Genomic DNA, 25,208 nt, shown 5'->3' on the forward strand with positions numbered 1-25,208 from the left:
TAATAGAATTTATTAATTAGTTATACTAAATTTATTAATACATTTATACTAAATTTCTAATTACGCTTAATAGAATAACATTTTTTTTTTCAAAAAAAAGCAAAAACACAATAATGAATTAGTGATTGTATTTGTACTAAAAGTGAAAATTTGATCATTTTAATTATATTTATTTCATCATATTGGATTGTATTCAAATAATTTCTGTTTGATTGTTTTTATGAGTTTTAATTGTAAAATTACAATGAATAATAATTTGGTGATGTGTTGATATTTTAGTACTTGATTATTTATTAAAATTTAATTATAATAAAATTATATTAACTCCGCGGTTGCCCCCGCGGGGGAAGCGGGGCAAGGCGGAGCGGGGGGCGGGGGCCCGTTGCCATCCCTACGCATTATGTGAACATTAGGAGTATGTATTTGTGAACATTATGAGTATGTATTTGACACGAGCGCCTTATGAACCTTGCAATCTTTGTGTTTTTTACCAAAACAGTAAGAAGCAAACACACTCACACAATTAGAACAAGTACGGGAGTTATCGGATAAATCAGTCCGATAAACAAGCAATCTTTGTGTTGCACGTGATGAAAATCGATGCCAGTATGTGTTACGAGGATGAAAGTGACGAGAGCTTCTTACGGGTTGGTGGAAGAAATGGTACGAGGAGCTGTTTTTCTTCCCTCCTATTTGTTCCCTTGAGAGGAAGAACGGAAAGCTAGTTTTGATTATTTAACTTGTTTAGGATGATAAATTGCAAACCAAACAATGCAAAGCCATTAAAGGATGTATTTGTAAATTTAATGTCACTTTTCGTTTTGGGTAAAATGATTGATTTTGGTACCCAAATTTTGGACTAAAGGAAATTTAGTATTCAATCTTACAATATTGATATACTTTTGGTACACTTAGATTTTTGCAAATTTTAATTGAAAAAATTTATTTGCTATCACATGCTCAACATGAAATTTTAAAATACTCACAAAAAAAATTGACAAACGAAAATTTTTTAAAAATTCAAAAAAAAAAAAAAACTATTATCTTGGTGACTAGTTTGAAGACTAATAGAAACATGGGTCACTCGTTTAAGAGCAAAATAACGTATCCTAAGAAAATGCGTAATGCTCAAAACTCCTCTCTCCTCTCCATGCCCTCTTATTAAAAAAAAAAAAAAAAAAAGCTTTAAGACACTTATTTCAATTGAGCCTTTATGGATTCAACCATGAAATTGAAAAAAAAAAACAATTTTTGTGAAATTTACTTTCACATGAAAAGCTTGAAGCAACAATTTGAAAATCCTTCAATTAGGTATTAGTATGAAAACAACTTTACAATTTCATTGTCAAACGTGATGGCACGTAATTTTTTTCATATGAATTTTAAAAAATCTGTTAAGGATACCAAATGTATTTAAATATTATAACGTTAGATACTAAATCTGTTAAGGATACCAAATGATACAAGTTTGTCGTATGAGGGCATGCAAACATGCCTACGATTCAGTTTAAGACCTAATTGTAGAAGTTAGTTGCCAGTTTTTTTTTTTTTTTTTCTCTTTCTTTTTAACTCACTCGAACGAAATTCCGGCGAACGACCAGCGCGCTATATGTACTCCCTCCCTTTTTTTATAATTGACGTTTAAGAAATTTGCTCTTAAGTACTTTTATCTGTCGTTGTATTATCCCCATGCAGCATTAATTATTTTTTCATAATTTTACCCTTTTATCTCTTTTTATCAATACAGGGCTCTTAATTACTACTCCTAGTAATTATTACTTCTCTATTTGCTTTTGGCCTAGTAAAACAGCACCATTTAATACTCTAATGAGAGAAAATATAAGTGAATTGGATAATTAATGAGGATACAAAAGGAAAGTAGTGTATAGATTTAAACAATGAAAAATTTTTCTTAATTAGTGTGTAAAATCTTAAACGTCAGTTATAAAAAAAGAGAGGGAGTACAACGGAAGCGCGCACCGGAAATCCAGCCATCTTAGTACAAGGCGAGAAAGATAAAATCTTGATACCAACTGGCATCAGTACTTAAAAAGAGGCCAAGGTTGAGGACCCAGAAGACTATAAGCTGCATTAATGTCTGACCACATACAAAAGTAATAATGTTAAGTTCTGTACCATACACCTTGTTTTAGGGAAAAAAAAGAAAGAAAGAAAGAAAAGACCCAAAAGACAAGATCAGATTGCTACCCCAAAAAAAAAAAAAAAAAAAAAAAAAATCACCGGCAGTGGACAAACGAGCTTTCACTGGGTCCTCTCGGAGTGAACTAAAAACTTCCCATATGGTTCCCTTTGAACAAAAAATTGAAGTGCCCCCGTCTGTGCCAAGTCAATCAACCTCCTCCATCTTGCTTTCCTCGTCCCCGTCTTCCTCCAGTGCTGGCATGTCAGCATCATCACCGGCATCATCACTCTCCTCAATGCTAAGCCCCAATTTTAACATCCTATGGATTCTTGCGGCAAATGTATTGGGATCATCCAAACTGAAGCCCGACGTCAGAAGAGCTGTCTCAAAGAGCAACAGCACAAGATCCTTGACTGACTTGTCATTCTTGTCAGCCTCGGCTCTCTTCCTCAGCTCCTCCATAATGCCGTTGTCAGGGTTTATCTCCATGGTCTTCTTGCTAGACATGTAGGAGCTCATGCTTGTGTCTCTCAGGGCCTGGGCCTTCATGATCCTTTCCATGTTTGCCGTCCATCCATACTCGCCAGTCACCAAACAGCATGGAGAGTCGACTATTCTGTCCGACACCACCACCTTCTCAACCTTGTCTCCAAGAATGTCCTTGATGACCTTGCAAAGATCCTCAAAGGACTTCTTCTTTTCCTCCTTTTTCTTGTTCTCCTCTTCACTGTCATCATCTAGTTTCAGGCCCTCCTTGGTAGCAGAGACCAGCTTCTTGCCATCATATTCCTTCAACTGTCCGACAGCATACTCATCAATTGTATCCACCATGAACAGCACCTCATAGCCCTTCTTCTTGAGTCGTTCCAGGAAGGGAGAATTCTCAACGGCTTTCTTGCTTTCACCGGTGATGTAGTAGATATCCTTCTGGCCCTCCTTCATCCTGGTCACGTAATCCTTGAGACTTGTCAGCTCGTCACCGCTCTTGGTTGAGTAGTACCGTAGCAGATCAGCCAATTTAGCCCTGTTCTGGCTGTCCTCGTGGATGCCCAATTTAAGGTTCTTTGAGAAAGCTTCATAGAACTTGTTGTAGTCCTCTTTGTTCTCAGCAATCTCATTGAACATCTCAATGCATTTCTTAACAAGATTCTTCCTAATGACCTTGAGAATCTTGTTCTGCTGCAACATCTCACGGGAGATGTTAAGTGGCAAGTCATCAGAATCAACCACTCCCTTGACGAAGCTCAGGTACTCAGGAATGAGTTCCTCGCAGTTGTCCATAATGAATACCCTTCTCACATACAGCTTGATGTTGTTGGGCTTTTTGCGGCTGTCAAAGAGATCAAATGGAGCCCTCTTCGGAACAAAGAGAATAGCTTTGAATTCAAGCTGGCCTTCCACAGAGAAGTGCTTGACTGCAAGGTGATCCTCCCAATCATTGGTCAAGCTCTTGTAGAAAGAGGCATATTCATCCTTGGTAATCTCCTCTGGCTTGCGCAACCAGATGGGCTTCTGTTTGTTGATAAGCTGCCACTCATGAGAGACTTCCTTGATCTTCTTCTTCTTCTTATCCTTCGTCTCCTCCTTGTCCTCGTCAACATCCTCCACGTCGCCTTCCTCTTCTTTCTTGGGCTCATCCTCCTCATCGTCACTGATTTCCTTCTCAATTGTTTTCTCAGTCCAGAGGTAAATTGGATAACTAATGAATTCTGAGTGCTTCTTCACAAGGTCCTTAATTCTCCTTTCCTCTAGGTATTCCAACTGCATGATGCAAGGACAGAAATTACGGGTTAAGGGTGAGATAAACTAAATGGACGGTCAAGTTAGGCTACCTACTCAATGCGCTTGCTAATTTGTTCATTAAACTCAATAACGTTAATTAATTTATGGAAAAAGAACCGGCTACCTGGTCGTCCTTGAGGAAGAGGGTGATCTTGGTTCCTCTGCCAAGTTGCTCACCAGAGGTATCCCTCGTAACAGTGAAGGAGCCACCGGCTTGTGATTCCCAGATGTACTGCTCGTCATCATTGTGCTTGGTGGTAACAATGACTTTCTCTGCAACAAGGTATGCAGAATAGAAACCAACACCAAATTGTCCAATCATGCTCACATCAGCCCCTGCCTGCAACGCCTCCATAAACTCCTTTGTACCAGACCTTGCAATTGTCCCCAAATTGTTCACCAAATCTGCTCATTGGGAAAATTGAAACACAGTCAGAGATAAAACCAGAAAAATACATCACGCATGTCAATCTCACTACCAACATTCACATTTTCTTCTCTCTTATACTCCCAAAATTACAATTTTCTAAATTTTTAAATGAAGTTCTTTCTGTGATTCTAACTCCAGACCAATGACCAACTGTTCGTGCATGTTTAAACAAAATATCAAGTTCCGACCAAATAAATGCCGACGTATATTGCATTCGATTTAAAATCATCAAAATTAAAAGCGATAATTTTGTGGAAAAATAATCCGACTAATACTTTTGAGAGAGAGAGAGAGAGAGAGGGATGCAAAATAAATTACCTGCTTTGGTCATGCCAACGCCGCTGTCGATGATGGAGAGAGTTTTGTTGACCTTATCTGGCACCAGCCGGATGAAGAGCTCCGGTTGGGCATCAAGCTTGCTCTTGTCAGTCAAGCTCTCGAAGCGGATCTTGTCCAAGGCATCGGAGGCATTGCTGATCAACTCTCGAAGGAATATCTCCTTGTTGCTGTAGAAAGTATTGATGATCAAGCTCAAAAGCTGGTTGATCTCAGCCTGGAATGCAAAAGTCTCGGCTTCACCCATCTGCACATCCGCCATTGCTTACTCAAACAATACTTCGTTGCCTACCGAAAAATCAGAAAGTTTGAACAGAAAATCGGAGAGCTAAGAAGAAGAGCTTCTTGCTTTCTCTTTTTCGAAAGACGGAGAACTTTTAGGAATCCTGAGCGACCCGAGAGAAGGTTGGAGGAAGATTATATAGAGATGGGATGGGATGGGGGAGGAAGTTGTAGCCTTCTAGGACCTTCTGTTACTGCTATTTGTGAGAATTGCTGATGGAGTACGAGCCAAGTTTTGTTTCAAACGGCGATGCGCGCAAGTTTTTCGCTTCTCGACCCTTCTACGCCCCTCCAGATTTCTTTGATTACAGCTGGCTACTAACTACTACTTAAAAAGAAAAGAATTTTACTACTAATAAATTATTAACAAACAAATTATCTTCTTGGAAATTTCCTTTTTTTTTTAAATTTTTGTTTGGAAATTTGAGGGACTGCTTCTTAGTATCTTTCCATTTGTTTTCCTTTTTCTTTTCCTTCTTTCTTGCCTTGTTTGACGAGTTTTTTAAATATTTGTCTAAAATTTTACTATAACTTACTGCAAAAATATAAAACAAATTTTTTAAATATATAAATTTTTAAATATTGTGAACCGTATAGTTTAAACTTTTTGTAATTTTTTTTTTTAAATTACTATGATTAAAGTTTTTAAAATATTTATAGCAAATAAATTAAGCCAAAAATTTACTTGTCAAACAAGGCCTACATTAGAGTACTACAAGTATTATTTATTGGGCAGGAGCAGAGGAAGGAATTTCTTTGATTGGAGCAAGGAATTTCCACGTTTGGGCAAGTGGATCCACCATCTGTGGAGGAGAATTCTGGAATTCTCTGGTATGGTCGGCCCATGCCACACCTTTGATTTGGGATTTTTTTTTTTTTTTATATAGTTTTCTGTTTGCCTGTAATTTGTGGGACGGATTAAAGCGTGAGCTAAATGGTTGATTGGTTGTCTTATTTAATTTGTAACTTTCAAAGTGCAGCAAGAGAGTTACGAAAGGGTTAGAGTGTTGGAAAATTAATGAAAATTTGATATGTTTTTATCAAAAAAAGTCTCTGGAAAAAAGGTTTTATTTCTTTTTTTTTTTATTTTTTGAGTGAAGAACCAAAACAAGGTTTGTCAATCACGCTTTCTGAGCATAGCCTTGCCGAACTCATTTTCAGTCCAGGTCAACCCAATTTAAAAAAATAAATCAAAAGACAATATGGCTCTGTTTGGATTCAAGAGTTTTTCAAATACTATCAAAATTTTTAAAAAGTAGTCTAAATTTTTTTTTATGTTTAAAAAAATCTCAAAATATATTCTAAAAACTCTTCTATTTTTAAATATCTCAAAATATTTTCTAAAATATACTATAAAAACTCTGCTACAGTAAAATTTTTCAAAAACACTCCCAAAAACAACTAATTCAAATGGACATATTGAAGAAAATTTATGAAGTGAAAAACATTAGAAAACATTTTATGCATTAATGAGAAATTTCTTTTTAAGTGCGCAACATGTTCATACTATTTTTGACTACGTTGAAGTGTGTCTAGTAGTATATACAATAAGAAACTATAAACAATCAAACCCAATATTCTTTTTTTTTTATATAATAGATTCTCATAATGGGTATCTAACATAGCTAAATTTTATCCCATCTATCATGTATGATGCATGTGTGGATATTATTGAAAAAATTGAACACACTCCGCATTTTAACATCAAAATTGAATTTTAACAATTTTTTAGTGTGTTCCTATCATAGGAGAGGATTAAGGGTGGCAATGGGGCGGGGGACCTCTCCCCCACCCCCTGCCCTGTTGCCTATTAATTCCCCCCGCCCCCGCTCCCGCCCCATCCCCTGCCCTAGGCTTCCATGGCGGGGATATCTGTGGGGTTAAAAATAATTTGTTATATAATTTCATTATAATTAATTTTTAGCAAATAATCAAGTACTAAAATATCAATATATCACCAAATTATTATTCATTATAACTTCACAATTAAAACTCATAAAATAATTAAATAAAAGTTATTTGAATACAATCTAATATGATAAAACAAATATAACTAAAATAATCAAAATTTTACTTTTGATACAAATACAATCACTAAATAATTATTGTATTTTTTTTCAGAAAAAGCGTTATTGTATTAAGTGTGGTTAGGTATTTAATATAAATGTATTAATAAATTTAGTATAAATAATTAATAATTTTTTTAATAGACATGTACAATTAGTAATATAATTGATAATATCAATTATATTATATAAACTAATATACATTAAATGATACATATAGCTAATAATATAATTATTATAAATTTATATCTAATTAAATTAAATATTATATATATAATGATGTACATATATATATCTTTATTTTTTTTAAACGAGTGGCGGGGCCCTCGCCCCATTTTTAAACCGGGGGAGGGGAAAATTTCTCCCCGCCCTCACCCCATCCTCGCCCCAATAGCCCTCCGCGTTCCCCCGCCCTCATTGCCATCCTGAGAGAGGATTATATGCTACTGCATGCTGAAATTCAAGGGTCTATAGATATCTCATAAAAATTTTTTTTTTTTTGCCTTTTTTTTGCCTCTTTTCCCATTTTACCATGCCGACACCTCTATCAACATCTCCTTAAATGTTGGTGGCATTGCTATCTTCCTACCCATTTTTTCTCTCTCTCTCTCTCTCATCCATTTTTCCTTGCCACGCTCTCTCTCTTCCCCTCTCTTTTCACACTGCTCTCTCTTTCTCCCTTTCCTGCAAGAAAAAAGGGAAAGGAAGAGAAAGACTGCAGTGGGGAGAGATAGTGGAAAAAGAGCAAATGTGGTGTGAGTAGGAAGAAGAAACAAGAAGAAAAAGAAAAGGGGAAACAAGTTTTTCAAAATTTTTAAAATCTTAAATACAAAAAAGTTTTTTTTTTATATTTTTTACACTAGAGTAAAAATTTATATAAATACTCAAGAAACACACCTTGCGAACAGACCCAATATTGTTAAATGGGCTGAAAACACTAGTACGCTAGTTGGAGCATACCTAAGCTCTGGCTCATTTTTCTCTAGTTGGCGTTTATGATTTATCCCTTTTATTGCCCAAAATTAATTTTCTGTTTGCATTCCCCGTTTTTTTAAAAACAAGTTTTTCATATATAATACTACAATAATACATAAACAAAAAACAACTTAAAAAACATTACATCCATACAATATATCAAAAATAACTTTAAATATTCAAAAAAAATTAAAAAAATAAAATCTATACCATATTTTTTTCCATCTATCACTATCACTCCTACCCACCATCTTCCTACTTCCTCTCTTATCTCCTATTTCCTCTCCCTCTCTTTTCCTCCTATCTCTCTTTCCTCTTCCTCTCATATTTTCCGCCATACCCCACCTCCTCCCTTCTAGCCTCAACCAAATTGAGGCATTTGGTTGCGATCAAGGGCCGCAATCTGGTATTCACAAGGCTAGATCGGGAGGGGCGGGACATGGTGAGAAAGGGGAGTTGGGTTAAGAAGGAGGGAGGAGGAGGAGGGAGTAAGTGAAGGAGGAAAAAGAGAGAGGAGGAGAAAAGAAGAGAAGGCAAAAGGGGGATGGTGGTGGTGGTGGGTGGAGTGTTAATTTTTAAAAATTATCCTAAAAATTTTTAAAGTTTAAAAAATTCTAAAGTATATCCCAAAAATACTGCAAAGAACATTTTTTTCGTATACATTATTTTAGTAAAATATTTCAAAAAAATCCCAAAAATGCTAATCTAAATGGAGCCTAAGTTTTTATAGTTGAGGAATTTAAATGTCCCACTCTAAAATTTGAAGACTGAAGTGAAATTTCTTGTATAATTTGAGGGGACAAAATCGCAACGGATCTTCTGTCCCATACTCTGTGCCACTCTCTGTCCCATTTTTTATTATATTACTATTTCTCCTGCATAAATATCATGTTTTAGTTCTTTTTTGTTTCCTTAAGATCCAATAACTATTAATTAAGTAAAAAATAAATACAGCAGTTTCAAAAAAGTAATATATAATAGAAAATTAAAAAATATAGCAGAAAATTCATAAAAAATCTCGTTTTTTATGCATTTTGATTTTTTGAGCTTGTTAAATTTTATGTATTACTCAATTAATAGTTATTGGATCTTAAGGAAACAAAAAAGAACTAAAACATGATGCTTATGCAGGAGAAATAGCAATATAATAAAAAATGGGACAGAGAGTGGCACAGAGCGTGGGACAGAAGATCCGTTGCGGGACAAAATAACCCAATAATTAGAAAGCTCAAAGCTGGGCTATAGGTTTTAGCAGGCCCAGATGACCAGGCTGGACCATATTGACAATCCAAATTTCAGTGAGACGCAGCGGCAGACTGCTTTCCCTGTCAAATGGTCAACTGGTTTTTACACTAGAACTCCGTTAAACCGTAATTGCACGTTGAGCCGTTAGACCATCACACTAGACTTCAGTTGGCAAAATCGAAATTGGCCGTCGCAATTGCGGAGGACTCTGCGTTTCCTTTTTTCCTCACTTCTTTTATCTTCTATCGATGCCATCATCGCTTGGCAACAGTCCTACGGTGATCATCTCTAAATCAACATTTGAAATCTGGCAATTCTGTGTCGAAATATGAACAGGAGTTGATGGCGAATGTATCGGCGAGGAAGAAGTCTAACAAGAGATCGAATTCGAATTTGAAGCGCCAGCAGCACTTGTCGGTGGCCTCTCCTTCCATGTCTTTTCGTCTCAAACACAGGAGAAAGATCATTCTGTTGACTACAGTTGCTGTGGCTTGGGGCGTGTTACTAACGGTGAGCCGTACATCGATATCTTCCACCGCCTTTCAATCAAAACTTCAATCCAGCCATCTTCACACTGTCGAAGTGGTCAACGAATTTCCTCATGACCCCGGCGCCTTCACTCAGGTTCAATCTCTCAACAGTTATCGATTCGCAATTATTTCGTCCTTCTCTATATTATATATCTTTTTTTATGGAATTAATTGTAGGCTATCATTTTATCTAAAACTTAGACGATTTTCGCTGTAATTTTGACTCGTTGTTCAATTTATTTCAATAGACTCTTTTTGACAATTGGTGACGTGGATCACTAGGTGAATAGAAATATTTATGGAGGAAGATGAAGTGCGAAACTCTTTTTAGTGCACAACTTCCATGTTCCTATAGATATAGTGCAAAAACTGGTAGGATCACTAGGCTAATATATTACTACATACGAGTTTTAGGCTTGCTAATTGGAATCTGAGCTTGTTGAATCAACATTGCTTTATTGTTTACAACTTTGACTGGAGTAACGATCTTGGACATGATTGAAAACTCTTTCCAACTAAATGAAGAGAGTTTTTCTGTCAGTAGCTATTAACTGTGCTACTGTTATTAATGCTATTTTAGTTGCTTTCAGGGCCTTTTGTATGCAGAAGATGATACGTTGTTTGAATCAACTGGCCTTTACGGAAATGTGAGTTCTTGTTTGCATTAGTTTTTTCAACTCGTTAATTCTGGACAAACATTAGCCATCGTAGTCTCATGTCCCCCTCCTCTCCTCTCCCTCTCTCTCTCTCCACATAACGCACCCACACACAGAGAGGCACATATATAGAGGAGGAATGGGGTTGCTGATCCAGAGAAAGACCTTTTGTGTGAAAATGATGCTTCACACCTGAGTCTGGTGACCACCAATGTGCAATTCATTCTTATTCTTTTTGTGATTTTTATGAAATATTGTTATAGTGGTTCTGAAACTGTCATAATACTATTTTTAGAAATGGTATCTTGGAAATATACTTTTCCTGTCTCTTTTGACTGCGAATTTGTAGAAGAGCCTCAAAATTTTGTGCCCAGAGTGCTAAATCAAGCGACATGGATGATTAAATCTATTGCAGACACAATACTACTGCAATAGTGGGAATTTCAATTGAACCTTGCAGTATCTTGACATTGAGTAACCTGAAGATTAACAATGGTTTCAGATTTTTTTTTTAAAAAAAAAATTGGTCAAAACAGCTGAAATTAGTTCCCTTTTTTCAATTTCTTGCTGTATAGACTATTCGTCTTGATTTGTCTTTTAATAGTAAATTAATTGCAAATGCATATTAATGTTCTTGTTTCTTCCACAGTCATCTGTGCGGAAAGTGGCTCTTCGGAGTGGAAAGGTATTTCTCTTATTCAGCTTTACAGTATCTGGTTGGTTGTGGAAATATGTTTTCGTACTTTACAAACATCCATTTCAGGGGTGGGGGAAAAAGCTTGCTTTATTTTTGTTTTAGTGTTTATCATCTTATAAATATGGGCAAAAACTTGTGTGAACCCGGTCTACGGACCCACATATGGACACTTGGCTGTTAAGTGGCCACATTACTCTTTCTAACTGGGGTTTATTGATTTTCTTTCCTTATACTACTTTTTGTTTGGGCTCTGAACAAAAAACGAACGAAAAGAAAAGAAAGAACATATGGAGGTAAATGAAGTTTGAGCTGGATCCTCCAAATTCAAATTATGAAGTCATCAATTACTATCTTTTTCTCTTTCGAGAATGGATAAGCTCCAAAGCCTGTAGACAGTTTTTTCTCCAAGTCTTATGTTTCAAGTATAACCCACTTCCATGCTTGTAAGTAAATTTTTTCGCATCTGTTATATCTCTCTTTTCTTTTCTTTTTTTTCTTTGGGGACTTTTGACAAACAGTTTATGAACAATGAACTTGACAAAATCTGAGAAGCGATCAGATCCTTCAGTATGTAGTCAATAATGCCTCATTGCTATAGAATGCAAAATTAAAACTAATTCAAAGACACACAAGTCTATGACAGAAAAAAAAATTTAATTCTTTTAAGAAAGGTGAAGGAACACTTTGTAAGTGTTGGTAGCTCTCTGTATGTCTGCTGGCTTGCATCAGTTGAGACATTGTACCTTTGGCCTTCAATTTCCTATTGGCCTTCTTTGCAAGTTAGCCACTAATCCTTGCAAGTGGGCCGCTAATCCTCAGATGGTCGGTAAAAATGGAACTAAATGATTATTATCAAGTTCTCCTTTTTTCTTTACCTTGCTCCATTTCTTCTTCTTCCTGCTGCCAGATTTGGCTGCATTTGAGGGGAGAAGGTGGGGCGTTATCCTCCTTGCCATTGCAGAATGTGAGGAGGAATGATAGGGTTTTCTATCGGGACTTGGGAGGTGGTTGGGGAAAGCAGCTGACTAAAGGGTATAAGGGAAACCAGCAGAAGAATTTAACCATAGTTGAGAAAACAAGGAACAGAATTTGTAATTCTTATATTTAATATTCTATGAGGATATGGCGAGTTCTACACCGCTCAGTCTACGGATGGGCCCATAGACCGAGGCTACCCAAGTTTTTGCCATCAATATGTACTCCTTGTATGGTATGTTTGGGTCACAAAAATGTCGTAAGCTTTCAGGTGTAAAGACAGAGGTTGGTAAACAGATTGATATGTCAGATACTTTGTTTTGAAGTGATAAGCTACCATCTCTGGTTTTCACAGGTTCAAGCTATTCAGAAAATGAAGAGAAGTTATTTTGGAGAAGGTTTGACTCTTCTTGGAGAAAGGTTTGGGTTAAGATCTAATCTGTTCAGAGTGTCTGTGCGCTTTGCATTTATTAGTAAATAGTAAAAGGAGTTTCCATTTTTCTACATAGTTAGAAACTTGGTAAACTGTGAAAACTTGATCTAGCAAAAGCAATAGTTCCATACGTGGCACTAATTGAAGAATTTTGACACAGTTGATCAACTGAAATTCTTTCTTCCCTTCTCCTTTTATTGAAATGAATGTAAGTTACTGCTTGAACTTTTAAGCATTTAAGGGTTTGGTTTTTCTTATAGTTTTTCCAACTTACAGCAGACTTAGTAACCTTGTTCCTATAAGTTTTCTTTTGTTCGTTACTTTTCTTCCTGAACATTTACCCCCCTGATTTTAGTAAATTGAATAATCAAACTAGTCCTCAGTACTGATGCAGTAATCTTACTTTTGTAGGTTGTTTCAAGTTACTTGGTTGCGGAATATTGGTTTCATTTATGACCGGAATGATTTAAGCAAAGTTTGTACTTCACTTTTTTCTTTTTGAGTAACATTTTTACTGAAATTTGTTTCACATCTATTCGCAGCAAGATTTTAGAGCATTCATAACTTCTATATGACAGTCTCACCTTGAGTGTTAAAACTGATGGCTGTATTTTTGAGAATTTTCGGTTTCCAGTTGCTAAATTTGTGGCATTTGATCTTCATTGACTTCTGTGGTCTGGAAACTAGGGCCGCCCATAACAGTTATGAGGTGTGGACTCTTGGTAGGGTTTCTTCTGAGAAAAAATAGTGGTTTAGAAATGAAGAAACCAGCTTTTTCTTGTTTTCAATCGTCAATATAGTTATGCTCATCGATGTTGATAAATTTGTTTGATACAGTAATCATGTTCATGGCATGGAACCATGCTCAATGTAATTGTCCACATTCAGTATATAGTTTTCTGTTTTCCAGCTGTCAGTTGCCATGTTTCTTCATGCTGTCCGGACAGGACAGACATCATAGTCTGATTTTACTTGACTTTCAAATCGATGAATACTGCTTAGGCCCTTTTAAAAATTCAAGATGAAGAAATAAATCTTGCTAACTAATTTTGATTTGGACACAAGTGGAAATGAAAACTTTGTGATCTTGCATATAATTGTTTATGTGTTCGATAATCCATGTGCTCTCTTGCATACAACCTTTAGAATTGCCAAACATTAGATTGGTGCATCTTCTTTGTGTATTTGACAGCTTTTTTGTGGTTTTTCACTTCTGAAATGGTCTACACAGTTTGAGGAGTTTACCCATCAAATGCAAGATGGTTGGGGATTGGCTACTGATGGAAAAATTTTGTTTGGGAGCGATGGATCATCAACCTTGTATCAGATGGATCCTCAAACCATGAAAGGTCTCTGTCATATGAAAGTCCAAGTAAATTTCATCTTCTTTTAGGGTCTGTTTGGTTGGAAGTAAAATGTTTTCCTTGGGAAAAAATTTTCCGTGGAAGTAATTTTCCATGAAAATCATTTCCCTTTCATCATTTTCAGGTGTTTGGTTAGCTTATTGAAAATATTTTCTTACTTCATTTTTCTGGTGTTTGTTTAACTTTTGAAATATTTTCACTTTTATCTCTATCTTTACTTTCTACATATTATAACTACATACTTCTTTCCATGCAAAATAAGAAAATTTATCTCATTGTTTAACTTTAAAAAATCTTGGAGAAATGTATATATGAATAAAAAATATCTCCTTAAGCAATAAACAAATTGCTGGCCATTTAGTGTCAAACATCAATCACATGCAATGTTTATTGTGACATATATCTTGCACTCTCACTGCTGAAAGTTTTTCTAAAAAAGAATGTCCCTATTATACATAATTAATTACTAACATAGGATGAGCAGGATGAGGTTTTTTTTTTTTTTTTATTTTGAATATATTAGGGGGAGGGTTGGGTTTGGTTGGACGCTACGGGGGAGGGAGTGTAAGGAAGAGGTCTTGGGTTCGAGTTCTCCTGTTTACACTAAAAAAAAAAAAGAACATACTACAAGATGTTTTCAGTAAGTTTGAAATATACTACAGGCGGGATGCATGCATTTCGGAAAACAATTTCAATTAGTTTGGAAGGGAAATTGTTTTCCATAAGATGAGTGAAAATATTTTACATACGAAAATGTTTTCAGTAACTTTTGTGCAACCAGACACGGGAAATTAGGAAAATATTTTCCTGGAAAACATTTTCACCCGAAACAAACGGACCCTTAGATTTCTTTTGGTGATCCTTGTATTATATCTTGCCACATACATAATCTGGTATGTTGCTATTGCAACACTTATCTTCTGAATTGTGGTCTTTATTTGTTTGATTTGGTTTGTCATACTTGACTTAAATTTTCTCATATATGCAGTTATTAGTAAACACATTGTGAAGTATAAAGGACATGAAGTACGCTATCTCAATGAATTAGAGTATGTAAACGGTGAAGTTTGGGCAAATGTTTGGCAGGTAAAGTCCTCCATTTCTGCTTGGCTATTTTTCGCTTGAGTATGTGAGACTTATTTTGATGTTGGTGCCACTGACCTTTAGCACTTTACACTTACAAGGGAGGTTGGGCTGGTCAATTTGCTTATTTTGTCAATAGATGATGAAGCGCATTGTCAAATTGTTGTACCTTTAGAACTTAGAAGTCTATCTTTGTTTTACTTTGTTAACTGAATGGATTACAGCTACACGAGATACTGTAGCGTATTCTTATTCTTAATACAGTATATAGACTTACCTTATTTTGCACTTTGCAGACTGACTGTATTGCTAGAATCTCGCATGATGATGGTACTATGCTAGGATGGGTCCTTCTCCATAATTTGAGGTTCTGATTTTGGTCTTTTACTATTTAAAATCCTAATAATGCTGTCTTTTCAGATAATGAGTCCTTCCTCCAAAAACTTGTGCGAGGATTGATATTTATTTTTGCTTTGATTGCAGGGAAGGGTTACTAGCTGCTGGGTTCACGGTGGGCATTTTATGTGCGTACTTTCAATGAATTGCATCTTCTGTACCTACGGTAAAGTTTTACTTTTCCACCTTCTTGCAGGGAATTGATGTTTTAAACGGCATAGCTTGGGATAAAGACAAAAACCGTCTTTTTGGTGAGTCCTTTCATTTTTATCAATACTACTCGTTGATGTGTTATACAGCAGCAGCTTAGTTCAGTCTAGGTTAATCCAAGCCGAGCGAATAAATACTGGCATGTAAAACCTGTGATGTTTGGATATTAGCAGCCATTTCCAGCTTTGTTGTTACTGGGGAATTTACACAGTGGAGTCTGGCAATAATATTTGAAGAATGGATGGTGCTATAAAATATGCACGGATGTCACCATGAGTTGTGAATACTTTTGCCATTTGGGATTTGAACTATTCTTAGCAGAGTTGCCCCTTTTTCTTTTTTAGAGTTGCACTCTTTGCTGTCTTGAATCGTTGTGCTTCTCCTAAGGCTGTCATTGAGCAGTGCAAGGACTTCCAAAAGAATCTGAATGTGTTATTTGCAGTGACTGGAAAGCTGTGGCCAAAGCTGTATGAGATCAAGCTGCACCCCATTCAAACACCCTTTAATGGAGACGTTGAGAAGATCTGCATACCAAGGGCAATCCATTTTTGACCGAGCATTGGGAACTTATATGCCTCTTTGAAGGTAGGCATCTCTGTGGCGGCTAAAAAAAAAAAAAAATTGGCCCTGAATTTTGTGGGCAGTATAAAAGAATATGGGAGGCGTATTTTGTAGGTGATACTGCTGTACCATACTTGGCAGTAATTTATTTGTCCAATTATTCAGCAAAAGCATAGAGAAGCGACTAATTCAGGTCTTTCTTCAGAGTGGAGTCAGTGGACAATCCTGGTAACTCCATAAACTTGGTTAATTTTGGTGGTAAAGCTTGATGTTCTATATATAGAAGAACTGAAGAAGGCTGCTAAGTAAAATATTTGGATTTTGTACAAACTCGGGGCCCAACTCAGAAGAAATAATAAAGAAACTATAATAAGTTAAAAGGAAAAATATAATGCCTTTTAGGTTAATTTAATATTTCTTTTGGGCTTTCGAGAATTTTTCAAAAAATAATTTTAAAAATTTCTTCTCTTCCGCACACGTTTAGAAAAAGGGGGGGTATAAAACCTGCAAAATCGGCCAGAGATTTCATCCTTTTTTGGTATTTTCACTGAAATTGTAAGTCGGTAAAGTCGTTTTACAGCAAAAACCTCGAATTCATTAAGAGGGCATAAGATACCCAGCATTCTCGCGTGTTTATGTCCATAAAAAGTAATAAACCCGTAACCACTTTTCTCAAGAATTAAACTAAAATCGAAGTGTCCGCTAAAAAATAAATTCATGAGAGAAAAGCCATTTAATAGATTTTTGAAGTATGCTGTTAAGGATATTAGAGCAAGTATAAATTTTGAAATATACTGTATTAGTACCCGAGAATCTACATTAATACTCCCCTTTTTCCAAGGAAAGATGAAAAGTTTTAGGTTTTAAAAACAAAATCCTCAATGCAAATAAATTTTTTTTTTAAAATAGTATTGCCATTCTTCTTTATCTGATGATGTCGATCTGTTAAAACACTTTCTGTGTAATTGGATAACTCATGATTGATGATTCCCGCCTTATAAGGTGCTTCGGTTAGTTTCTTTAAATTTGAATTTACATACCTTATCTAAGAGTCTTCCCTGACCATAGAGTGACAGTAACAAAAGCCTTCTAAGAGTGGACGTCCTAATTTTCGGAATAATGGATAACTGAACATTTCATCAAATCACCATAATGTCTTTCATTATCCCGTCTGTCAATTACAAACTCTCCAAGCCAACTTCGTTTTTCGGAGTTAAATTATGGGTTGCAATTATAATCTGCATCTCTATAGCCATGCTTTTTGCTCTGTCCATCTTCATATGCTTGATCTTCATTTTCCGCCGCCGGGGGCGGGATAAATGCATTGTTAAAAGGACTATCATCTCCAAGAATTTTAAAACTTCTCAAAATACGTCTTCTCCAGCCATGAATAAGAGGCTCTTGTCGCGTAATGGATGGGATGTAGAAATGAGCATTGGCAACCCCGACGGACGTTGCTCTACTGTGGCTAGCGGGGTTTTAGTGACGAGTAACGGGAACAAAACTGAGTGCCCGTCAATGGCTCTGGATATAAGGCCGGGCAAAGAATATACCTTCAATGAGATTGAAGCAGCAACGAATGGTTTTGCTGATGAAAATATTGTTGGAAGTGGAGACTACGGAGTTGTTTATCGTGGAGTCCTGTTTGATCATACTCGAGTCGCAATCAAGAAATTGCTTGTCAATAGGTACGAGGCACGCAGTATTTCGTACGGAATAGATAAATACTGGGAGTGCGATGCTCTTTGATACTTGTTTTGATTAGCTAATGTGCTAGCAGGGGCGCATTAAAGGATTTTGTGGCAGGGGTGGAGGCAATGTGGTGTCTCAGACACAAGAACTTGGTGAAATTATTGGGATATTGCACAGAGGGAATGTTTAGGTGCGTGCCTAATTATCATTCCTTTATTGGAAAACGAAGAAGTTTGTAAAGTACAGTGATTCTGCCTGTTTTGTTTGAATAATCAGGATGGTTGTGTACGAGTATGTGGACAATGGCAATCTTAACCAATGGCTTCATGAGAGCACAAGTAAAGTTAGCCGTCTTACATGGGAAATCAGAATGAGTATCATTGAAGGAATTGCAAAAGGGTGCACTGTTTTCCCCCTGAAATGAGAGGCTTATACTTAAGTTTATTCTGCATGATCAATTGTTTTTTTCTTCTAATTTTTTTTTTCTTTTTAAAATAACTTGTGCAGGTTAGCCTACCTGCACGAGGACTCTGAACCTGGAATTACGCATCGACACTTAAAATCAAGCAATATATTGCTTGACAAGCAATGGAATCCTAAGATATCTGATTTTGGAATCTCCAAGTTTTTTGGTCTGGAGTGGAGTCATGCCACTGCTCTCCCGATGGGAATGTCCGGGTTAGCTATGTCTAATAAGCTGCACTAGTTGCATTTGGGGACAATTACTCTGATTACGGAAGGACTTGTGCTATTTCTGTATACTTGTAAAGCTTTGCTAACCTAGATGCCTTGCTTCAATATAGTTATATTGCACCCGAATGTGCCAGCACCTGTATTCTGGACGTGAAAAGCGATGTTTACAGCTTTGGGATACTTGTAATGGAGATTGTATCAGGGAAAACTTCAGTGCAGTACAGCGTTACTGAAATAGAGGTTCTCTTCTAAGAATCTTTTCGTCTTATTTTTCTTAGTGCAGGCAGGAATGTCCTAATGCGGACTTTCATTTTGCAGGAATGCTTAATCGACTGGATAAAACTAATGGTTTCAGAACAAAAGTTTGATCGGGTTGTTGATCCCAGTTTGCCTGAAATGCCTTCTGTGAAGGAATTGAAACGCATTCTTCTTCTAGCACTCCGATGTGTTGACCCAGATGCTGACAAGAGGCCTAATATGGGCAATGTGATCCACATGCTCGAGCCACGGGACTTGCTACTCGCAGATGTAAGAGCATGCGTGTGAAGAATTATTTGTATCGTTTTGTGTTCTTCTTCCCCTTTCGTATATAATTTTTTTTGGTCGATGCAGGAACTTGTGGTCAAAAGGGTCAGTTCTCGTCGTAGATCTTTCAAAGAAGATCATCAAACATCAACTTAGTTCATTTATCTCTAGATACAAACGAGAAACACAGGCAAGTCTGTTCCTACCTGGACGTGAAGTAAAAGTTTGCATTTGTATTTAAAGAGAAAATGCCCAGTTTCTATTCCTCCTCCTTTTTTTTTTTTATCATCATCGGGGAAGCGAGATGTAGAGGGTTTAAACATCATATGGTCTTTTGATGAACTTGTAATCAGTTGGAATAGTTTCTGAAATTGACAAATATGGTCAGCAAATTTTGTTCAGTTACAGACCAATTTCTCAGTCCTAACACGGCTTGTAAAATTAGGCAGTTCAGCTCCACTCGTGTACTCTGGCACATCCGATTAATTTCAATATTTCATCTCAGCCAGCTTTTTTTAACAGATTTCCCATGTTATTTATGTCCGAAGCCAATTGCAATTACTACCGAATCCAAGATTGCAGAGAGTACCCCTCTTGTTTCAATGTGCTTTCTGTTCCATATATCTGGATGAACACTCGCAATGCCAACGGCCAGCCTCACCTTACTTCATTTCTGGAAAGTTCGAGTGAGGGATCGCCGCCTTTTATTCAGAATATAGTTGATTTGCTGCATCCTTAACATTCTTGGCATTCTACTTCAGAAAGGGTTTCAGCATATAGTGATATGATTACCATGGTTTCAACATAAGCAGCAAAGCACCAATCATTCTAAAAGCAAACATTATATTTCGGTCGATGATTCGCTCAACAAATTAAGCTGTATGTGATGCCTCGTCCAGGAGGGGGTTTTTTATTCCCCGGCTCCTCAAAACTCAACCTACAGAGAGGATGAGACTTCATGGCTTTGATTCTTCAGCCCATCGTCCAGAATATCATGAGATATCTCCCTGGCAAGTATAACTTCAGCACTATCAGGCTATAACGGGTAAGAATTCTGATAGTCAGTTGCTGTCTCCAAATGATATTCCATATGCCATCGCAGCCGTAGTAAACAGCAATAAGTCATCCACTATATATACAGAAATCAAATGAAATAATCTAGATTTATATAAGAAAGGAAAATGTTTTACAGAAAAGAATATCCTTCTGAGCCGTCTTAGTAAACTGCACCCTATTCAACCTTCTGCTGGTCGTGGCCAACCAAGTACTCTCATCTCATGTGTTAAAATAAATATTCTGCACAACAAAGGCACTAATGCCTTAGCGATCCTCAAAGTATAGCTAGGCACTGATAGCTTTTAGCGATCCTGAAAAGACCAGCCATAGAAGACTTAAAATTAAACGAAGCTGGTAATAGGTGGCGAGGAAGTTGAAGCTTCGATGCGCTGCTCGCTTCCAGAGCCAAACAGGTCCACCCCCGTACCTTCCTTCCACCTTTACTCATGGCTGCAGCTCTCATATTTTCCCGTATGGTAAGCTAGCCACTTGGTGAAAATGAGGTTCCATGCATCGTCATATCTATCTATATAGTGGAATTAGACACCATAATTTACTGTGGAAGGCATGGTCTTGGCAACCCCCATCCCTCAATTCAGCATGCATACGTCACCAATAAGTGAATGCATGTATTCCTGCACAAGCCAAGATCTTACTACTACTTGACAAGCAACTACCAACACAAGGGGTACGGCCTTGAAGTGCATTCCTCATCGTTCGTCAAATTAAACCATGCTTAACTTTCTCAAAAAAAAAAAAAAGATGTTTATTACTAACACTTGCTTAGTTGAGTAACCCACCATTTTCGAGCACCAAAAAAAGATAATTTTTTGCGACCCTGAACAGAAAGATTCATATGTGCATGCTCCCCACCATGATAGCAGTAGAGGCTGACTGTAGTTTTCATACGTTAAAAGGCCAAGGTTGGAACCGCTATTTCGAAAATAGGATACTAACGCTAAAACGAGTTTTGTAGGGAAAGAAGCATGCACAGCACTCATACGTGAGGAACAGTGAAACTTTTTTTTTTTTTTTTTTATGGATGTCTGCCTGGGTGGGATTAGGGTGCCATCAAGCCAAGATGCTCGAGAGTAGCTTGCGAGCGACTTGATCAAAAGTTTGCATCAAACTCGGTTTGACCAAGTTTGAATTCAAATTCGAGCGGCTTGTTACATGTAATGAGTTGAATTTGAGTATCAGAAATAAATATTCGAGTACTGGACGAGTTTAATCAAGTATTTATATTGTTTATATATTATATATTTTAATTATATAATGACTATTATATATTCATATTTTAATAAATTTACATGAAATAATGTTTAGTAAAAAAAAAGTGATGGATGGCAAAATGATAATATGATAAATCTAAAAGGTCAAAAATTAAAAACAATAAAAAAATCATAGGTATGGACTCGATTGGACAGTTCCCTGCCCATATATGTCCTTCTATTGGACAGTTCGCTCTTCCCATGTGAAGGTAGGTCACCAGTTTTTGAGCAACTAGACACAATACACTCCTCCATCAATTTAGGCTCTAACCATTGTTGAAAAATTAAAAACTGTTTTTGGCCTCTTCAAAAGGACATGCTTGGCCCATTCCATCATCCTGCACTCCTGCCTAGTGCCCATGAGTCCTCAATCTTCGAAATGAAAAGAGAAGCGTATTATGATTTGGTGTAAAGCCCAAATCTTAATCATTGTTGTACTGCTTGGCGGGCCACTTATTCTTCTAACATGTCTCTCTCTCTCTCTCTCTCGATGACCCGCCGCATCTGTACCACCTGAAGTTGTGAAAATGTGGACTTCGTTAAAGGGAGGCTGTGGGTAATGAGACTCGATCTTTTATCCGCAGACACTGCATAAGCCCAATTAGATAGCAAGTATCGCATTTAGTCCATCATGTGATGAACATTGAAGTTTGTAACGTTTCAAATCCATTGTCTTGAAATTATCTTCTGTCCCATCCGTCCATTCGGTGTTCATACAGATGTATTTATTGGCGCATTGATAACTCAAGCAAACCGATAACAAACTCGGTCAACAAGTTGGTTCAATACATGTGACCATAGTTATAAAATCCGGTCCGGTTCGGCGATCGAACCGGTCATTGGACCGGGCCGGGTTTGGAATCAGATCGTTTGTGCAAAGAGACCGTTGACTTAGTCAACGATCCGGCGGTTGAACCGGGTTAAACCGGAAACCCGGCCAGTTTTGTCACTAACCGGATTTTGTGGAAAAATTATATTGCTATTGTTGGAACTCGAACTTCGAACCTCTGCCCCAAGACTATCGCCTGCTTACCACCAAACTACTTCTAAATATGTTGATATAGTAGCTTTATTATGATATATAAATATTTTTTCAATTCTATCTTTTTTTCTCTAAAACAAATTTATTTGGAATCTTTTAATAAAAATTTATTACCCTCCAAACTCTATAAGTTATAAAATGGATTCCAAAAATAACATATTACATAATTCATTTAAAGACAAATATTATTTTTAATAAATTTTTACACTTAAAATTCATAAATAAACTAGATAATTACACTAAATATAGATAAAATTTTACACTTGAAGTTTGGTATATTAATAAATAACTTTATATTTGATTGATTCTTATATGAATCAATTATTTTATAACAAATTAAATTAAATGAGCTTTTGTTATGGCATTATTTATTACAATTTATATCATATATCTTATATAAATAATTATGAAATATAATATTTAAATATATGTAATGACCCACCGGTTCAACCAGTAACCCGTTGACCCACCTCATTCGCCGGGTTCCTTCCCGGGTTGGGTTTAATAACTATGCATGTGACAATTGTATAAATATAAGAGAGGAGATACATTTTTTCTAGTTTTCTCAGTGTCTGGGGATATGATATTCTTGTTCCCCATGTCGACTAAGTATAACGAGCTTTTTTCTTTTCTTTTTTTTCATTTTCCAATTCAAGGACGGTAAAAATTTTGTTCCAAAATCAAGAAGTTGGAAATGCAAGGCAGGATAACGACCTTGTCCTATAATATAAATAGCAGGAGATGGATGGGTACCACTTAAATTGTGACCCAATCTTTCTCCTTAATTACAGCGGTTAACTTGGATATTTGGAATTTAGAAACCAATTAAGATGTTTTACACTTCGTCTTTCCCAATTGATGCTCCAAGGGAACTCCATAAATTCCAATAAAAAAGACAATAAACTTCTCTCAAACAAAGAGGGAAATCAATTGAGTTGCTCTAGTATTAAACAAAGAAAAAAAATGCACTTTTCATCCTCAAAAGGTTGGGTTGATAACCAATTTCACCCTCAAAGTTTCACTAAGAATACATTTCATCTTCAAAGTTTCTAAATTTTGGCCAGTTAGGAACAATTGACAGAATAACACTCAATTTGGACGGAAAGCAGCGCGTAAGAAGCATACCCTGTTAGAACCAACTTTGCATTCAACAAAAAACGGATAAAACCAGTTCTTGTTTCATTTATGTCCTCTCCACTCCTCTTCTTGTTGTAATTCTAAAAAAATTTCTAACTACCCTCACCATTCTAAATCCAGTCATTTCTAGCAAAAAGGTTGACATAAATGGTCGACATCCATTTATTCAGGGGTTATAGATGGCTTGGATTTGAGTATCTATCGAAACGCATTAAATTAACCCAGTCCATTTAGTTTAAATTTATTTTTATTTTTTACCTATAAAAAAATATAATAGAGGAAACTCTATTTGCAAAAATAGAGGAAATCCATAAAAAATTGATAGGTTGTTGTTTCTTTATCTTGTATAGAAACTACCAGTTGTTTATAACTTTAATTTTAGGGATAATTTCAAAAATCTCAGGGAAGGTTTTTGACTATTGCAGGTAGGTCCTCTCTAATTTAAAAGATTACACTTACCTTCTCTACTATTAGCATTTTAGTAACAATATAAATCCACTAAGCTAAATTTGTCCTAAAAACCCTAAAATACCTCTTTATTAGTTAGAAGGGGGGAAAACTCGCTCATGAATTTCTTCTACATTGCAACTATTGCCATCGGTATCACTACCACCCTAACGAAGTCAATAAGCCACCTTAACTTAATCCTCGTATTCTCATAATTTCGAAAGCCCAACTTTGCAGCTTTAAAGCTTCCTGTGCAAATCAATTATGACAATTAACCATTCCATTCAATCTAATCTTTTTCCTTAATTTTTTTACCCAAATTTTGCATCTAAATTGACCAATGTCATTATTCAAATTCAATCGAAATGGATGCAAGCTTGTTGATGTTAAAATAATCTAACCCACCAAGAATACCAATAAGGAGCAACCAAAAGCAACATTAGAGTCCACATTCTATGTTTTTTGGGCAAATTTGATTATAGTTCTTATATCCCAAAATTCTTTTTTTTTTTAAACACAATTGGTATAATAGTGTAATCTTCCTCAATCTATGTTTCTTTTTTAGCCATCTTTTTTATTTTCTTGTTTGTAATTTGTATCGCCGCCATTCTTTTCATTTTCATTTAGTTTGATAACAAATATGCTTTGACAACCTATTATTTAGCAATGTCAATTCAATAATAGTTACAAAAAAGGAAAACAAAAAAAGAGAGGATCTATTTCCATAATAATGAGGATTCGGGATGTATTAGATGGTTGTGTAGATGGCAACTATGGAAAAAAAGTGAACTATGAAATATAGGAGAGAAAATGTAAGAGAGAGCATCGAAGAGAGAGAATAAGAATTTGTTTTGTGTGATAACCGTTGTTTTAAAATGAAATATTAGTTTTAGTTGTAGACTTTTTTAGAAATTATCTATAAGTGAAAGATATTATAGTAATTTTATTGCATGAATGGAGGTTAATGTAATTATTCAAAACTAAGGGAGGTGAGTGAAATTGTCAAAAACCTCATGGGAGGTTTCTGAAATTATTCCTCTCTTTTATCTTGTCCAAAAATTATCACCTCTTTATAACTTCTTTTTTTACCTTCTATAGAAATGAAAAAAATGCTGGCTATGCATAGGATTCTTTGTGGGTTTCTTTTATTTCCCATAAACTATCAAACGTTCGTTGCTTTC

General features: G+C 36.1%; 3 protein-coding genes across 4 annotated transcripts; 2 read left to right on the forward strand and 1 right to left on the reverse strand.

The window, feature by feature from the left end:
* Positions 1-2,063: 2,063 nt before the first annotated feature.
* LOC113724957 (heat shock protein 83) lies at positions 2,064-5,178 on the reverse strand. Its single transcript, XM_027247877.2, has 3 exons — positions 4,674-5,178; positions 4,050-4,330; positions 2,064-3,904 (listed from the first exon to the last, which is right to left on the reverse strand). Exons 1-3 carry the CDS (start codon positions 4,951-4,953, stop codon positions 2,348-2,350), a joined length of 2,118 nt encoding a protein of 705 aa, XP_027103678.1. The 5' UTR covers positions 4,954-5,178; the 3' UTR covers positions 2,064-2,347.
* Positions 5,179-9,281: 4,103 nt separating this feature from the next.
* LOC113724968 (glutaminyl-peptide cyclotransferase-like) lies at positions 9,282-16,368 on the forward strand. 2 transcript variants are annotated; one of them, XM_027247893.2, is made up of 11 exons: positions 9,282-9,883; positions 10,380-10,436; positions 11,095-11,130; positions 12,473-12,537; positions 12,962-13,025; positions 13,782-13,899; positions 14,903-15,000; positions 15,294-15,364; positions 15,481-15,521; positions 15,590-15,644; positions 16,046-16,368. In XM_027247893.2, the coding sequence occupies exons 1-10, from the start codon at positions 9,602-9,604 to the stop codon at positions 15,595-15,597; spliced, it is 840 nt and encodes a 279-aa protein (XP_027103694.2). In that variant the 5' UTR covers positions 9,282-9,601; the 3' UTR covers positions 15,598-15,644; positions 16,046-16,368. The 2 variants fall into 2 exon arrangements, with proteins under 2 accessions (XP_027103694.2, XP_027103693.2); XM_027247892.2 differs by having other exon boundaries at positions 9,283-9,883; positions 15,481-15,508.
* LOC113724963 (probable serine/threonine-protein kinase At1g01540) lies at positions 16,285-19,593 on the forward strand. The gene is made up of 8 exons (XM_027247888.2): positions 16,285-16,392; positions 17,549-17,852; positions 17,945-18,046; positions 18,133-18,255; positions 18,364-18,534; positions 18,660-18,789; positions 18,868-19,077; positions 19,162-19,593. The coding sequence occupies exons 2-8, from the start codon at positions 17,551-17,553 to the stop codon at positions 19,228-19,230; spliced, it is 1,107 nt and encodes a 368-aa protein (XP_027103689.1). The 5' UTR covers positions 16,285-16,392; positions 17,549-17,550; the 3' UTR covers positions 19,231-19,593.
* Positions 19,594-25,208: the final 5,615 nt, after the last annotated feature.

This window comes from Coffea arabica, chromosome 2c (genome assembly GCF_036785885.1).
Source record: "Coffea arabica cultivar ET-39 chromosome 2c, Coffea Arabica ET-39 HiFi, whole genome shotgun sequence".
Lineage (NCBI taxonomy): Eukaryota > Viridiplantae > Streptophyta > Magnoliopsida > Gentianales > Rubiaceae > Coffea > Coffea arabica.

Coding starts and splice junctions, on each gene's coding strand:
- LOC113724957 (XM_027247877.2), bottom strand. CDS start 4,953: ATGGCGGATGTGCAGATGGGTGAAGCCGAGACTTTTGCATTCCAGGCT. Junction 4,331..4,673: donor CGTTGGCATGACCAAAGCAG/GTAATTTATTTT, acceptor CCCAATGAGCAG/ATTTGGTGAACAATTTGGGG. Junction 3,905..4,049: donor TCTTCCTCAAGGACGACCAG/GTAGCCGGTTCT, acceptor TGCATCATGCAG/TTGGAATACCTAGAGGAAAG.
- LOC113724968 (XM_027247892.2), top strand. CDS start 9,602: ATGGCGAATGTATCGGCGAGGAAGAAGTCTAACAAGAGATCGAATTCG. Junction 11,131..12,472: donor TGGCTCTTCGGAGTGGAAAG/GTATTTCTCTTA, acceptor TGGTTTTCACAG/GTTCAAGCTATTCAGAAAAT. Junction 13,026..13,781: donor ACCGGAATGATTTAAGCAAA/GTTTGTACTTCA, acceptor TGGTCTACACAG/TTTGAGGAGTTTACCCATCA.
- LOC113724963 (XM_027247888.2), top strand. CDS start 17,551: ATGAATAAGAGGCTCTTGTCGCGTAATGGATGGGATGTAGAAATGAGC. Junction 18,047..18,132: donor TGCACAGAGGGAATGTTTAG/GTGCGTGCCTAA, acceptor TTGAATAATCAG/GATGGTTGTGTACGAGTATG. Junction 19,078..19,161: donor GGGACTTGCTACTCGCAGAT/GTAAGAGCATGC, acceptor TGGTCGATGCAG/GAACTTGTGGTCAAAAGGGT.